The 17,799-nt window shown below is 40.3% G+C and overlaps 1 protein-coding gene across 1 annotated transcript in view; it reads right to left on the bottom strand.

Annotated features, from left to right (window-relative positions):
- Positions 1–17,799, bottom strand: part of SORCS3 (sortilin related VPS10 domain containing receptor 3) — a 621,794-nt gene that overhangs the window by 166,827 nt on the left and 437,168 nt on the right. Inside the window, exon 6 of the mRNA XM_025396833.1 lies at positions 15,074–15,138. Coding sequence (XP_025252618.1) covers positions 15,074–15,138 — 65 coding nt within the window. The remainder of the gene's footprint in view (positions 1–15,073; positions 15,139–17,799) is intronic.

Below are 17,799 nucleotides of genomic sequence, written 5' to 3'. Positions count from 1 at the left end.
CTGTAAAGACAAGGAAGGAAGTAATATTGCTGCAAATACCTAATACAGAGCTTGAAGCATAATAGGTTCTAAAAACAAACAAAGGCAACAAACAATAAAAGGGAGCTTCCATTCCTTCTACTGAGTCCATGGATTTTGAGCTTTGGTGACACTTCTCATCTCCCACAGGAGAAACCCAGCATTATCTGTCTTCTTGATGGCACAGGAGGCAATCTGGCAGTTGCAGATATTTAGAAACCATGGTGACACTGAATATCTCAGCAGTCCTACCATCCCATTCAGGGCTCTTTCCACTGTCCCTGCTAAATAAACTGACCCCGAATAGGATGATTATATGAAGATGATGATGATGATGACAATGACGATGACAATAGCAGCATTTTTGACTGCTCACTCTGCGTTGTTTGGTGTTCTAGGAACTATATGCATTAACGCATTTCATTCTTGCAACAACCCAGGGACTTACAATTATTATCATTTCCCTGTTATAGCAGAGGAAATTGAGGCACAGGATGATTAAGTAACTTACCTAAGTTCCACAGCTCTAGGAAGTGACGGAGCTAGAATTTGAACCCAGGTGATTTTACACCAGTACCTGTGATCCTAACCTTTATGTATTTTAAACAGAGAACAAAAACTGGGCTAGGTATTTGACTAGAATCTACATACTGGGTCACTCCCTGTCACTGGCTGTCTATGTGACCTTGGGCAAGTTGTTATATGATTTGATGCCTTTTGGAATGTAATATAATGTGGGAATTTCTTATATGTTCTGACTTTTTGATTCTGGAATCCTTCTATCAAAGACAATCCTCTATCTCCATCCATAAAGTGAGTTTTACTGTGCGTGCTATGATTGAACAGAAGGCAAGCAGTCTGCAGCCCCATTGCCTTAGCTCCCACTTTATCCTCATTTTGGCCTCTGAAGTCTTAAAGAGCTGCTAGAGCTCTGAGTTCACACAATTCCAAAGTTATTGAATTAATCAATATTAATCAATATTTTTAAAGAGCCAATAATATATGTATCTAGAGCCTAGAGTTTAGTCTTCAAAGCTAATAGTTTCACTTGTGTGCCAAGCTCATTTGATTACTGCCAAGCTCATTGGAATCTCTGTTAAGAAGTATTAGGCTTTATCTTGTCTTAGAAGAAGTGCAGTGATTGCTTAATGAGGGTTGATGATGAGAGGAAGACAAAGGATGGTGGCATATGTTCTACAGGTTTTGATTCTGCACATTTCTAGAATGTCTAGATGCTTCGAATGTTTTGCCCATGTTCAGGTTCACTTATCACAGTGCACCATGGGACACCATACTTGGGAATTTCATGCAGAGGAGCTCACTACTTCACAAAGCAGTCCACATCATCTTTGGGTACTCTCTGTTGTTACTGCTTTGTTCATTGAAATGAAATCTCCCTTGTTGTCAATTTTACTCTATAATAAGATCTTCATTAGTAAACTGATGAAAAAAATAAATTATAAAAATACTTCTTACACTTGTTTGTATTTTCAAATAGGTAAAACACTAGATGAGGGATCACAGGAAGGCTAAGAAATTTGTCCAAGGTCTAAATGACAGAGTTAGTTTTCCAACTCTATTGACACTCAATTTCCTCTTACGTGGAGGGTGTGTGCGTCCTTCTGTCTGTCGGTCTGTGACTGAGTAACTATGTCAGAGAGAAAGCATGTGCAGGGACATTCAGAGAAAGATGAATTCCAGAAGTGAATGGGAGGAAAAGCCGTTGGAATCCTGAATCTCATGGCAGAAGTAGGATTATTCACACAGTTGTTAACCGAACTGGTTGGCTTTGCCCTGCTTAAACCTTGCCAGGGCAAAAATATAATAATAATAATTTAATGCTTTCAGCTTAATTCAGGAAGTCTGACTCCTATAGAGGGAGACGAGGACTAGGCCAGAGGAGAGATTCCGATATATAAACAAAAAAAGAGACCAGCTTATGTTGGGTTAGATCGAGAGTGTTGGAGTTAAGTTCAAAGTCAGAATTGTCAATGTCACACCACACAACTGAAAAGGCCATGCTCTATGCTGCTTCTCTGGGGCCCCTTCAGTCTAGAGCGGCACCATCCAATAGATATAAAAAACAAGCCACAAATGACCTTTTACATTTTTCAGTAATCATATTTTAAAAGTAAATAGAAAAGTGAAGTTCATTTATATGTTTTATGTAGCCCAAAATATTATCATTTCATCATGTCATCATATAAAAATTATCAAGGAACAATTTTTCATTCATAGTATAGTAAGTCTTTGAAACCCGGTATATATTTTACACTTAAAGCACACCTTGATTCAGACAGCACATTTCAAGGACTCAATAACCACTGTGACTAAATGACTACCATATTGGACAGCACAGCTCTAGCATAACTTTCCCACACCCCATTTCTACCATCCCTTTGGATGGTAGAAACTCATCCAACTCATCCCACAAGATGAGGCTTAGCTATGGCCTCTTCCGTGCAGCCTTCTGCCACTCCTCAGCAGTTGCGCAACCCTTCCTTTTGGTCCCCACAGCACTTTGTCCATGATATTTACAGCAGAGTCTCCGTGGTCTTTAGCATAATGTGTTACAACAATGATCTGTGTACATATCTGCCTCTCCCATTTGCCTGCGAGCTACTTGGTGCTGATTGTGTCCTTTTTATCTGTATATATCCTGCAGCTCAGTGCAGTTCAGTGTTAATCAAAGTACAGTCCCCACACCAGAAGCAGCAGCTGAGAGCTTGTCAGAAATGGTGAGTATATATTTTAACAAGCTCTCCAGATGGTGCACATGCATGTTAAAGTTCAACCAGCTCAGACCTAGTGCATTGGTTCTCAATCCTACATGTCCTAAAATCAGCAGGACAGCTTTATAAAAGGCCAATGCCCGGGACCTTTCCCAGGAGATACTTCATTCATTGATTTGCGGTGGGACCCAGGTAGGGGTGTGTGTGTGTGTGTGTGTGTGTGTGTGTGTGTGTGTGTGTGTGTGTTTATTCATGAGGTGATTATAATGCTTGGTTTGAGGACCACTTGTCTTCTATACTTGAAGAGTGTTCCATTACGGTGGAGTGAATTGTGAGCCAATGAGCAAATATAAGAAAAGCACAAATTTCTATATTAATATTTGCACAGATGCCAGTATCCTCGTCTTACTCTGGGAACTACATAGAGCAATATTTAATTGGTGTTTCATGAGCAGATCTTGCTTCTGTTCCCTGAATGAATAAATAAATCATTAATTCTGCTTCATTTTATAATTAGGAAAAAGGAACCTAGAGAGGTTTACTTGTTTCCCTGGATCACATAGCCTCTCAGTGGAAAAACTGGAATTAGAATTTAGGTTTCTACTCTCCACATCTGCCTGCCTGTGAATAGCTAAAAGACCATATCTCTTTATTCCTCAAAAAGATAAACACAAATTGAAAACGTGGTTCCCATGGAGATCGAGCAGAAAGAGTGGTATCTCACAGCTGCTGGTGCCCACACTTCAGCCCAGGGCAGTGTAACCCTCTATCAGGGCTTGGAGAGTCATTCATTTCAACACCCTTCCCAGGCCCACCTACCTGCCTGGGCAGATAGTGTGGCAAGCTTGGCAAGTCCAGTGTCATCAGGCAAGAAAACACCTGGACGCAGAGCTGAGGGTACTGGATAAGTCTGTCTGCTCAGAGTACAGTACCTGAGAAGCAGGGTACAGGATGTGACCTGGCCTCATCACTGATGCTACTCTCTGGTCTGCTCCTCCACCACTTGCCTGGGGCCACTAGACAAGCCAGTTGGCTTCTCTATTTCTCAGAATCATTCCTAAGTTATGAGCCACGTTAGTCTGGATTGGGGACCAGGGAAACAGAGCAAAAGCTGCCTTGTGCTCCAGAGATGGAGGCTGGGGTCTGAATGAGCTGAAATGAGTCCTAGTTTTTCATCTATCACTTCCTGTATCTTAAATGTGAAACAAGCAGACAAAAGAGGCAGGTAGAAAGGAAGGTGAAGTGACCAGAGATTGACAGGTACCATCCATATGTGAGACTGCAGCTGGGGGAAATATAATTGCTTCATGAAGCTTTATCACTATAAACAGGCAAAGATGGCCGAGACACCTTGGTGTGCAGCATGAACTGTGGCTCAGGAAGCTACCTACCTGTTCGCTCGTAGGTCCTCTTCAACCCAGCTTCACTAACCTATCTCCATTCATTCTTTTCCAGGTCATAACTTACAGCCTTGCACATACCACCTCTCATGATTCTGGGAACTTGCAAGATTCTTTTCCCTATCCAGAATGCTCAGATAATGTCCTACTAAGCCCTAGTACCAAATCAAACATTCTCTATTTCTGAGATGGTTCCCCTAACTTGCTTAGGTTATTAGTCACAATCTTATTTACAATTCAACACAATATATTCCCAACTCTATTAAAGTCCTTGTCAAAGTGTGCTAGCAACATTGTAATACTTGTCCATCATTTGCATTGTCCATCATTCAAATACAAGTCTAGAAGCTCCTTGATGGTAAGGATGAGATCACATTCACCTGTGTGTCCCCTCAGTGCCCAGTATATATAGATTTTAAGTAAATGTTGATTGGGTAAAAGTATAAGTAAGCAAATGAATAAGTGAATGAATGAGAAAAGAAGCAGGAATTCCTGTAGAACTAGAAGTCAGGAACTATGCCTCCTAGCTTTCATTAACCAAAAATTTTAATTTTAGTATTTTAATACAAACACATTTTTCAATGTACACACAGTGAGTTTTTGGCATAGAGTTCTGTAAGTTTGAACAGATATATAGACTTATGTAACCACCACCACAATCAGGTTACAGAACAATGACATCATCCTAAAAAATATTTCATGCAGATTTTCATGTCAAATACTTTCTCCACTCTGGGAGCCACCAGTAAATTCTCTATCTATATGGTTTGTCTTTCTTATAAGATCATATAAATGGAATAATACAGCATGTAACCTTTTGAGAATAGCTTGTTTTACTCAACATAGCACCTTTAAAATTCATGTGTTGCTTCAAATATGAGTAATACCGAGTCGTATCCTATTTTGTGGAAGTGCCACAGCCTATTAATACATTCACCCATTCAAAAATATTTGTTTCCAGTTTTTGGTGATTATTAATAAATCTCTACAGACATTTACTAACAGGTTTTAATGTGAATATAAATTTTTTCATTTTTCTAGGCTAAATATTCAGCAGAAGTGGGATTGCTAGGTTATAAGATTGTATAACTTTATAACAAACTACCAAAATATTTTTTCAGAGTAGCTGTACTATTATGTATTCCCACCAGCAATGCATGAGAGTTCTATTGCTTTACTTCTGTGCCACACTTGATACTGCCATTTCTGTTTATTTTGGTGATAACAATAGATATACAGTGATATATCATTATGGTTTTAATTTGCATTTCCCTAGTGTCTAATAATGTTCAGCACTGTTTCATGTGTTTATCTGTAATCTTTATATTTTCTTTGCTAAATGATCTGTTCGAACTTTTTTTAATGAGCTGTTTTTTATTGCTATGTTTTAAGCATTCTTTATATGTTCTGGCTACACATCCTCTGTTGGACATTGATTTGCATGTATTTTCTCCCAGTATTTTAACAGTATCTTTTGAATAGTAACAGTTGTAAATTTTGAGGAAGCTTAATTTATCAATTATTTATTTTATCAATTTTGCTCTTAGTGTGATTTAAAAAAACTCTGTCCAACCCAAGGTCATAAAAATTTTCCCCTATGTTTTCTTCTAAAAGTTTTATAATTCTATATTTTATATTTAGATCTATGATCTACTTGGAGTTAAATTTTGGATAAGTTATGAATCATTGTATAAGTTGTGAATCATAGGTTGAAGTTAATTTTTCCCCAGATGACTGCCCAATTGATCCAACACCATTGATTGAAAATAATATCCTTTCTACACTGAATGGGTTATATCCTGCAACCTTGCTCAACTCACATATTAGTTCTAGGAGATTTTCTTATGGATACCTTGGGATTTTCTACATAGGCAATCATGTCAATGGGAATAACAAGGTTTATTTTCTTCTTTGCAATCTATATGAATTGTATTTCATTTTTCTTGCTTTATTTCACTGCCTAGGACTTTCAGCATAGTGTTGAATAAAAGTATTAGGAGTAAATATTCCTGCCATTTTACTGCTCTTCAGGGAGAAAGCATTCAGTATCTCACCATTAAGATGATGTTAATTTTAGGTCTTTTGTAGATGTCCTTTATCAGAAGTTTCCTTCCCACTAGTCGGAGGTTTTTGTTCGAATTTGTTTTTTTGTTTGTTTGTTTCTTTTTTTCCTATTACCAATTAGCTATGTGAATCTGGGCAAATCTGAGTGAAACTACCAGGTCAGGAAAAACAGTAAATAAAACATTTTTGTATTTTTGATGATGCTCAAACGATGGTAGAGGTGTGTGTGTGTGTGTGTGTGTGTGTGCGCACAAGTGTGAGGCAGCACTCACTGCATACCACAAAGGAAAGACATTATGCATTTTGTTAGGGTATGCAAATAAAACATGCCCAGATCAAGGCAGTTTTGCTATGTGCACTTTCTAAATAAAGTTGAGTTAGGGGCAATTTACTAGATTGAAAAAGCATTCTTTTAACTATTAAAAATTGATTTTAAAAACCCTAGAATTCCAGGGGAGGATTTGTAATGAAAAAATAAAATAAAATTAAAAACCTAGAAGATGGAACAGAACTAATATATTCTATACTTTAACCTAAGTACAGCACATGACATTTATCCCTGTTATATTTCTGCCTGCCTTTATTCAATTATTGAATTCTGGCAATAGGCCAGAAACTCTTCTATGTGTTCTGCATTTGTAATCTCATAAAATTTCACGGAAGTCCTGCACCATAGGCCTCATCCCAATTTGGACCAGAATTCTTGAACTTTCAGAAAATAAATTTTAGCTTAATGTAAGAAACTACATTTTTTTTTTCTTTTTTTCTTTTTTTAATTTATTATTATTATACTTTAAGTTGTAGGGTACATGTGCATAACGTGCAGGTTTGTTACATATGTATACTTGTGCCATGTTGGTCTGCTGCACCCATCAACTCGTCATTTACATCAGGTATAACTCCCAATGCAATCCCTCCCCCCCCTCCCCCCTCCCCATGATAGGCCCCGGTGTGTGATGTTCCCCTTCCTGAGTCCAAGTGATCTCATTGTTCAGTTCCCACCTATGAGTGAGAACATGCGGTGTTTGGTTTTCTGTTCTTGTGATAATTTGCTAAGAATGATGGTTTCCAGCTGCATCCATGTCCCTACAAAGGACGCAAACTCATCCTTTTTTATGGCTGCATAGTATTCCATGGTGTATATGTGCCACATTTTCTTAATCCAATCTGTCACTGATGGACATTTGGGTTGATTCCAAGTCTTTGCTATTGTGAACAGTGCTGCAATAAACATACGTGTGCATGTGTCTTTATAGCAGCATAATTTATAATCCTTTGGGTATATCCCCAGTAATGGGATGGCTGGGTCATATGGTACATCTAGTTCTAGATCCTTGAGGAATCGCCATACTGTTTTCCATAATGGTTGAACTAGTTTACAATCCCACCAACAGTGTAAAAGTGTTCCTATTTCTCCACATCCTCTCCAGCACCTGTTGTTTCCTGACTTTTTAATGATCGCCATTCTAACTGGTGTGAGATGGTATCTCATTGTGGTTTTGATTTGCATTTCTCTGATGGCCAGTGATGATGAGCATTTTTTCATATGTCTGTTGGCTGTATGAATGTCTTTTTTTGAGAAATGTCTGTTCATATCCTTTGCCCACTTTTTGATGGGGTTGTTTGTTTTTTTCTTGTAAATTTGTTTGAGTTCTTTGTAGGTTCTGGATATTAGCCCTTTGTCAGATGAGTACATTGCAAAAATTTTCTCCCATTCTGTAGGTTGCCTGTTCACTCTGATGGTAGTTTCTTTTGCTGTGCAGAAGCTCTTTAGTTTAATGAGATCCCATTTGTCAATTTTAGCTTTTGCTGCCGTTGCTTTTGGTGTTTTAGACATGAAGTCTTTGCCCATGCCTATGTCCTGAATGGTACTACCTAGGTTTTCCTCTAGGATTTTTATGGTATTAGGTCTAACATTTAAGTCTCTAATCCATCTTGAATTAATTTTCGTATAAGGAGTAAGGAAAGGATCCAGTTTCAGCTTTCTACTTATGGCTAGCCAATTTTCCCAGCACCATTTATTAAATAGGGAATCCTTTCCCCATTTCTTGTTTTTCTCAGGTTTGTCAAAGATCAGATGGCTGTAGATGTGTGGTATTATTTCTGAGGACTCTGTTCTGTTCCATTGGTCTATATCTCTGTTTTGGTACCAGTACCATGCTGTTTTGGTTACTGTAGCCTTGTAGTATAGTTTGAAGTCAGGTAGCGTGATGCCTCCAGCTTTGTTCTTTTGACTTAGGATTGTCTTGGAGATGCGGGCTCTTTTTTGGTTCCATATGAACTTTAAAGCAGTTTTTTCCAATTCTGTGAAGAAACTCATTGGTAGCTTGATGGGGATGGCATTGAATCTATAAATTACCTTGGGCAGTATGGCCATTTTCACGATATTGATTCTTCCTATCCATGAGCATGGTATGTTCTTCCATTTGTTTGTGTCCTCTTTTATTTCACTGAGCAGTGGTTTGTAGTTCTCCTTGAAGAGGTCCTTGACATCCCTTGTAAGTTGGATTCCTAGGTATTTTATTCTCTTTGAAGCAATTGTGAATGGAAGTTCATTCATGATTTGGCTCTGTGTTTGTCTGTTATTGGTGTATAAGAATGCTTGTGATTTTTGCACATTAATTTTGTATCCTGAGACTTTGCTGAAGTTGCTTATCAGCTTAAGGAGATTTTGGGCTGAGACAATGGGGTTTTCTAAATATACAATCATGTCATCTGCAAACAGGGACAATTTGACTTCTTCTTTTCCTAACTGAATACCCTTGATTTCTTTCTCTTGCCTGATTGCCCTAGCCAGAACTTCCAACACTATGTTGAATAGGAGTGGTGAGAGAGGGCATCCCTGTCTTGTGCCAGTTTTCAAAGGGAATTTTTCCAGTTTTTGCCCATTCAGTATGATATTGGCTGTGGGTTTGTCATAAATAGCTCTTATTATTTTGAGGTACGTTCCATCAATACCGAATTTATTGAGCGTTTTTAGCATGAAGGGCTGTTGAATTTTGTCAAAAGCCTTTTCTGCATCTATTGAGATAATCATGTGGTTCTTGTCTTTGGTTCTGTTTATATGCTGGATTATGTTTATTGATTTGCGAATGTTGAACCAGCCTTGCATCCCAGGGATGAAGCCCACTTGATCATGGTGGATAAGCTTTTTGATGTGTTGTTGAATCCGGTTTGCCAGTATTTTATTGAGGATTTTTGCATCGATGTTCATCAGGGATATTGGTCTAAAATTCTCTTTTTTTGTTGTGTCTCTGCCAGGCTTTGGTATCAGGATGATGTTGGCCTCATAAAATGAGTTAGGGAGGATTCCCTCTTTTTCTATTGATTGGAATAGTTTCAGAAGGAATGGTACCAACTCCTCCTTATACCTCTGGTAGAATTCAGCTGTGAATCCATCTGGTCCTGGACTTTTTTTGGTTGGTAGGCTATTAATTATTGCCTCAATTTCAGAGCCTACTATTGGTCTATTCAGGGATTCAACTTCTTCCTGGTTTAGTCTTGGAAGAGTGTAAGTGTCCAGGAAATTATCCATTTCTTCTAGGTTTTCCAGTTTATTTGCGTAGAGGTGTTTATAGTATTCTCTGATGGTAGTTTGTATTTCTGTGGGGTCGGTGGTGATATCCCCTTTATCATTTTTAATTGCGTCGATTTGATTCTTCTCTCTTTTCTTCTTTATTAGTCTTGCTAGTGGTCTGTCAATTTTGTTGATCTTTTCAAAAAACCGACTCCTGGATTCATTTATTTTTTGGAGGGTTTTTTGTGTCTCTATCTCCTTCAGTTCTGCTCTGATCTTAGTTATTTCTTGCCTTCTGCTAGCTTTCGAATGTGTTTGCTCTTGCTTCTCTAGTTCTTTTAATTGCGATGTTAGAGTGTCAATTTTTGATCTTTCCTGCTTTCTCTTGTGGGCATTTAGTGCTATAAATTTCCCTCTACACACTGCTTTAAATGTGTCCCAGAGATTCTGGTATGTTGTATCTTTGTTCTCATTGGTTTCAAAGAACATCTTTATTTCTGCCTTCATTTCGTTATGTACCCAGTAGTCATTCAGGAGCAGGTTGTTCAGTTTCCATGTAGTTGAGCGGTTTTGATTGAGTTTCTTAGTCCTGAGTTCTAGTTTGATTGCACTGTGGTCTGAGAGACAGTTTGTTATAATTTCTGTTCTTGTACATTTGCTGAGGAGTGCTTTACTTCCAATTATATGGTCAATTTTGGAGTAAGTATGATGTGGTGCTGAGAAGAATGTATATTCTGTTGATTTGGGGTGGAGAGTTCTATAGATGTCTATTAGGTCTGCTTGCTGCAGAGATGAGTTCAATTCCTGGATATCCTTGTTAACTTTCTGTCTTGTTGATCTGTCTAATGTTGACAGTGGAGTGTTGAAGTCTCCCATTATTATTGTATGGGAGTCTAAGTCTCTTTGTAAGTCTCTAAGGACTTGCTTTATGAATCTGGGTGCTCCTGTATTGGGTGCATATATATTTAGGATAGTTAGCTCTTCCTGTTGAATTGATCCCTTTACCATTATGTAATGGCCTTCTTTGTCTCTTTTGATCTTTGATGGTTTAAAGTCTGTTTTATCAGAGACTAGTATTGCAACCCCCGCTTTTTTTTGTTCTCCATTTGCTTGGTAAATCTTCCTCCATCCCTTTATTTTGAGCCTATGTATGTCTCTGCGTGTGAGATGGGTCTCCTGAATACAGCAGACTGATGGGTCTTGACTCTTTATCCAGTTTGCCAGTCTGTGTCTTTTCATTGGAGCATTTAGTCCATTTACATTTAAGGTTAAGATTGTTATGTGTGAACTTGATCCTGCCATTATGATATTAACTGGTTATTTTGCTCGTTAGTTGATGCAGTTTCTTCCTAGCCTGGATGGTCTTTACATTTTGGCATGTTTTTGCAATGGCTGGTACCGGTTGTTCCTTTCCATGTTGAGTGCTTCCTTCAGGGTCTCTTGTAAGGCAGGCCTGGTGGTGACAAAATCTCTAAGCATTTGCTTATCTGTAAAGGATTTTATTTCTCCTTCACTTATGAAACTTAGTTTGGCTGGATATGAAATTCTGGGTTGAAAATTCTTTTCTTTAAGAATGTTGAATATTGGCCCCCACTCTCTTCTGGCTTGGAGAGTTTCTGCCGAGAGATCTGCTGTGAGTCTGATGGGCTTCCCTTTGTGGGTAACCCGACCTTTCTCTCTGGCTGCCCTTAAGATTTTTTCCTTCATTTCAACTTTGGTGAATCTGGCAATTATGTGTCTTGGAGTTGCTCTTCTCGAGGAGTATCTTTGTGGCGTTCTCTGTATTTCCTGGATTTGAATGTTGGCCTGCCCTACTAGGTTGGGAAGTTCTCCTGGATGATATCCTGAAGAGTGTTTTCCAACTTGGTTCCATTTTCCCCCTCACTTTCAGGCACCCCAATCAGACGTAGATTTGGTCTTTTTACATAATCCCATACTTCTTGCAGGCTTTGTTCATTTCTTTTTCTTCTTTTTTCTTTTGGTTTCTCTTCTCGCTTCATTTCATTCATTTGATCCTCAATCGCTGATACTCTTTCTTCCAGTTGATCGAGTCGGTTACTGAAGCTTGTGCATTTGTCACGTATTTCTCGTGTCATGGTTTTCATCTCTTTCATTTCGTTTATGACCTTCTCTGCATTAATTACTCTAGCCGTCAATTCTTCCACTTTTTTTTCAAGATTTTTAGTTTCTTTGCGCTGGGTACGTAATTCCTCCTTTAGCTCTGAGAAATTTGATGGACTGAAGCCTTCTTCTCTCATCTCGTCAAAGTCATTCTCCGTCCAGCTTTGATCCGTTGCTGGCGATGAGCTGCGCTCCTTTGCCGGGGGAGATGCGCTCTTGTTTTTTGAATTTCCAGCTTTTCTGCCCTGCTTTTTCCCCATCTTTGTGGTTTTATCTGCCTCTGGTCTTTGATGATGGTGATGTACTGATGGGGTTTTGGTGTAGGTGTCCTTCCTGTTTGATAGTTTTCCTTCTAACAGTCAGGACCCTCAGCTGTAGGTCTGTTGGAGATTGCTTGAGGTCCACTCCAGACCCTGTTTGCCTGGGTATCAGCAGCAGAGGCTGCAGAAGATAGAATATTTCTGAACAGCGAGTGTACCTGTCTGATTCTTGCTTTGGAAGCTTCCTCTCAGGGGTGTACTCCACCCTGTGAGGTGTGGGGTGTCAGACTGCCCCTAGTGGGGGATGTCTCCCAGTTAGGCTACTCAGGGGTCAGGGACCCACTTGAGCAGGCAGTCTGTCCCTTCTCAGATCTCAACCTCCGTGTTGGGAGATCCACTGCTCTCTTCAAAGCTGTCAGACAGAGTCGTTTGCGTCTGCAGAGGTTTCTGCTGCTTTTTTGTTGTTGTTGTTGTTGTGTAGCTGTGCCCTGTCCCCAGAGGTGGAGTCTACAGAGACAGGCAGGTTTCCTTGAGCTGCTGTGAGCTCCACCCAGTTGGAGCTTCCCAGCAGCTTTGTTTACCTACTTAAGCCTCAGCAATGGCGGGCGCCCCTCCCCCAGCCTCGCTGCTGCCTTGCCGGTAGATCACAGACTGCTGTGCTAGCAATGAGGGAGGCTCCGTGGGTGTGGGACCCTCCCGGCCAGGTGTGGGATCTGATCTCCTGGTGTGCCTGTTTGCTTAAAGCGCAATATTGGGGTGGGAGTTACCCGATTTTCCAGGTGTTGTGTGTCTCAGTTCCCCTGGCTAGGAAAAGGGATTCCCTTCCCCCTTGCGCTTCCCAGGTGAGGCGATGCCTCGCCCTGCTTCAGCTCTCACTGGTCGGGCTGCAGCAGCTGACCAGCACCGATCGTCCGGCACTCCCCAGTGAGATGAACCCAGTACCTCAGTTGAAAATGCAGAAATCACGGGTCTTCTGTGTCGCTCGCGCTGGGAGTTGGAGACTGGAGCTGTTCCTAGTTCGAAACTACATTTTTTTAAAGGAGCTGTCCAGCATCAGAAAATAATGTGTCTAAAATAATGTGTCTTAAGCCTGAGCTCACGGAGCCTGAGAATGTACTGTTAGAGGTTTGGGAGAAGGGATTCCTACACCAGGTCAGAACTCAGACCATCCTCCAACTCTGAAATACGATGACCATGATAGATCACAAATATGGGCCTAAACAGGTTGACTTAGGAGGCAAAGCCCATGCGAGAGTTGTCCTGAAAACTGGCCTGTGGGTCATTTTCTGAGACTGGATATTTGCTGTCCTCCTCCTGTCCTTCTATGCTCCCTGAAACCCCTACATTTCATTCTTCTTCCAGTTTCTTTCTCAGCCATAAGAATTGAATAATATAATTTTGAATCCAGACTCTACCACCCTTATGATCAGTAATTTAAGTGTGTGACAGTATCTCCTTAAATTCCCAATAGCTATTCAGTTAAAAAATATATTTAAAAGAGTGTAGGTCATCCCTGGATGTCTCACAGATTTACATCTATTCAAGGATCAAATGAGATGAAAAGGAAGGAAGCAGGAAGGGAAGGAAGTAGGGATGGAAGGAAAGAGGGAGGAAGGCAAGAAGGGAAGGAGGGAGGGAGGGAGGAAGGAAGGAGGAAGGGAAGGGAAAGAAGCGGGGGAAGGGAAGAGAAGGAAGGGGGCGAAGGAAAGGAAGGAGGGAAGGAAAGAGGGAGGGAGGGCAGGAGGGAGGGAGTGGTACAGAGTGGCAGAAATATAGTAACAAATTCTGATTACCTTCTAACTGTTTTAAAAACAAAACTAAATCAAATAAAACATATTCCCCCAAATGCATGTTTATGGCATGCATCTATGGTTGGCCTCCAACAGTAGATTTCTCCTGCAGAAAGCACATGCAGTTTTACTTAACAGACTCAGGTCAAAACAGAATCGCCTTCCATTTATACAACATTTTTGAGTTTCTCTAATATTCACCTTCTATTTGATTAACCTATAATCCTGGGAGGTGCTCCAGGCAAGGATGAGTATTCTCGGGTCACAGAGGAAGTTACAGCCCAGAGAGGTTAAGGAGTTTTTCCTGGTCTCAAGGCTAGAGGGTAACAGAGTCCTGGACCCCAACTCACAGGCAGGTGCTTGTTCTGCTGCACTTCTGCATCACCACTATTAGATTATTTGGCTCTGTTCTCAATCTAAGATATGCTAATCATATTTTTATACATTTTTATTTAAGCTGATTTTATTTTTCCTGGATGGAGAAGAACACTTTAAGTATAAACAACTCTGAAAAGAATAAAATGCTTAAATTGGTACAAAATGATGCTTTCTGAGTCCAATTTTGTGTAAGAAGTACACAGCTGCACAAGGTACATAGTGGGTCATGTGTTTAAAATCTTGCAATTCCACTGCTAGAAGAGTCCCTTTTTTGCAGGGACAATATAGAACTTGCTCATCACTCTCTCTCTCTCTAGGGCTCAGAACCATGTCTGACACATAGCAGGCCATCCCTAAATATCTCGAATGGATGAATAAACAGTTTTGCAAATAATTGCCCCATTACATTTTTTGGTAAGGTTGCCTATATAAAGGGTTCATACTCTGAAGCAGGCAGTCCCTGCAATTTGCCTTATGAATGTAAAATACCATGATGAGTTATGGACATTCCTCTTCAAATTACTCTGAAGATGCCAAAGAAATTACAAACAGGAGCCTCAATTTCATCACATTAACTCATATCCCCAGAAAATTCATTCCCGAGAGTTTGTTTCAATGAAAAGTCTCCCTTAGGAAAGGACTTCTCACCCCTACTCTGGGAAATAAGGATGGATATGGCTGTAATGGAGCTCAGGGCTTTTTATCTTTCCAAGTCATTAAAACACAAATTGGGGGAGGAAAGAGACCTGCAGGCAGATCTCCCTGGGCCTAGCCTGGCTGTAGCAGAACTTACATCCGTCTGTGGTCCGCACCTCCATGTGCACCAGGTCCGCCTCCTTATCCAATCCGGCCACCGACCTAGGAAAGGAAGAGAGAGACAGAAGCTCAGTGACAACACCGATACCAGACAGCGAAGTGGGAGGCACTCAGGGTCAAATGCTACTCAGAAATCCACTTTCTCAAAGACGACCATCCTGCAGTCTGGGAACCAGCAGAATGTGGCCACTGGCAGTCCTCACAGTGTGGCTGCTCCTAGGAACTGTCACCTATAAGGGTCACAAGACATGAGTACTGAATGGTCAATGAGTCAATGATTCAAAAAAAATAGAGAGGAATACAGAGTGCATAGTCATGCTGGCCTACACCTTGCTCATGGCCTTCTCCACGTTGCACCTTCCCAGAAGTTCTCTCTTCCCTAGTGTCTTCCATCTATCTCCTTTGTCTTAACCTTCTTGACTCCTTCCACCACTTCCTCCTCCTCTGCCCTCCCACTTTACCTGCCTGTTCTACCCAATGGGGAAGACGGTATTGCCTCAGTTTGGGCTGTTTGCTTCAAGATACTCCTTCCTTCCTGAGTTTAATCCTAGGTATCCTTCTTTATTCCTGCCTTGAAAATAACAAAAGTTTGGCAATATACATTCAAAATCTGGTCTGACAAGGACAAAATTCTCCTGGTGACCAAAGTGGAAGACCTTAAAGGTCTCTGGCCAATACCTAGAAGATGGAGGCCTAAGAATCCCTACAAATAATCCTCATAGACCTCCGAGCTTTCACACATAAAGCCCAGTCAGCTGTTTCCTAAATTAGAGACCCAGGCCAGAGTAAGGCCCAGAAAGCCCACTGAAAAGAGCCAACACACATGTTAAAAACTTATTTACTAAAGATCACACAATCCACTCTCTCTGGCAGGCTCTTACTTATAGTCTAATGGCTCAGATTTTATACACTATTCTAAGATTTGTATTCTGGTTTTCCAGTCTTCAATAGGGAAGCAGCAGCAAGTTAGAAATGGAAAGTAGAATTGAAAATGGTGAGAACCAAGAACTGATACTTCGATAGCAAGAGAAATGGAAAACTTGTGAAAAACAGACCTAAGAACTCAAAACCCAATCTTCCATGCCACAAATCCCTACACTTCTCAGTAGCCCTGGGGGCATTACTGTAACACAGCACAATTCAGTGCTGACATCTATGTTGAGGGGCTGAAGGCACAGAAGAAAAGAAACAGGGGCTGATGGCATCCAGGGTACCCTGTTTAAGAAATTAAGGCTGCAAGTGGTATGTTTTAGAAAAACTAAAATGATTTGTATTGGTTAAAATAAAATTATTAGTTCAGCTGCAAGTGTTATGTTTTAGAAAAACTAAAATGATTTGTATTGGTTAAAATAAAATTATTACTTCTTGAAAGGTCAAAATTTAGTTATCTGAAAGTTCATTTATGTAAAATACTTCTTTCCTCAAAGAGGCTGAATGAATGAGGCTTCACTCTAATGGGTTATTTTTCCCAGTGATCATTGACATTCTATCATTTCCTTTTTCTTTACCTCATTTGATCCTAACAGCAAACCCCTAAGGTAAGGAGAGCAGGCATCATTAGTCATATTTGACTGAAGGAGAAATTGAGGCACAGAAAAAAATGGATGTCTGCCTAAGGCCACACAGGGACTAGGCCAAAATTAGAGAGACTTCCTGACTTCCAGCAGGAAGAGCTCCAACGTCCTTATCCACTCATCTCCCTGCCCCTCTCCTTCCCTAGCGAACTCTCATTCCTCTTTCCAAGCTCACTGGGCCTTGCCCCTCCAGCAGTCCTTCCTTCCCTAGTATCACTGCAGAGCCCTTTCCCTGCTCCCAAAACATCCTTATCCCAGTGGTTCTCAGACTTTACAGCTAATGACAGCCCTGGGGGTAACTCTGAAATATACAGATGCCTGGGTCCTCTTCACCAGACCAAAGAAATAAAAACTTTTACAGATGGGACCAAGGCATCAGTATTTTTAAAGGTCGCAGGTGATTTCCATGTGCAGCCATGTTTGAGGACCACTGCTTTGCATGACACAATCAAATCATGTATGCAACTGCTAATTCATTTCTGTATCTTCTCTATTTGGTTATAAACTTTAAAGTAGGATCCTGTCTTATTTATTTTTGAACCATTGGGACCTATGTGTATAGTACATATTAGGTGATACTTAAGTGTTTACTGAACTAATAAACAACCGATCTACCTGTGACAGTACCAAAATTTAAATGTAAAATAGTTGAGGCCAGACACACAGAGGACTGAGGGTACCACAATGGACTATATGAATACTTTCTTTGGTCTGAAGCCACCCTGCTTTTTTCTTTTTTTTTTTTTTTTCAGAAGAGAAATGTCTCATTTTATTAACCCAATGTATCCCAAATGTATTTGACCACGGTAATTTTTTAAAAATTTTTACTTTAAGTTCTGAGATATATGTGCAGAACGTGCAGGTTGGTTACATAGGTATACCTGACATCAAACTATACTACAAGGCTACAGTAACCAAACAGCATGCTACTGGTACCAAAATAGATATATAGACCAATGGAACAGAAGAGAGGCCTCAGAAATAACACCATACATCTACAACCATCTGATCTTCAACAAACCTGACACAAACAAGCAATGCGGAAAGGATTCCCTATTTAATAAATGGTGCTGCGAAAACAGGCTAGCCACATACAGGAAACAGAAACTGAACCCCTTCCTTACATCTT

The sequence above is a fragment of the Theropithecus gelada genome, chromosome 9, assembly GCF_003255815.1.
Source record: "Theropithecus gelada isolate Dixy chromosome 9, Tgel_1.0, whole genome shotgun sequence".
NCBI lineage: Eukaryota > Metazoa > Chordata > Mammalia > Primates > Cercopithecidae > Theropithecus > Theropithecus gelada.
Note: the sequence above shows the minus strand (reverse complement) of the source record. Positions and strands in the feature narration are given on the sequence as shown.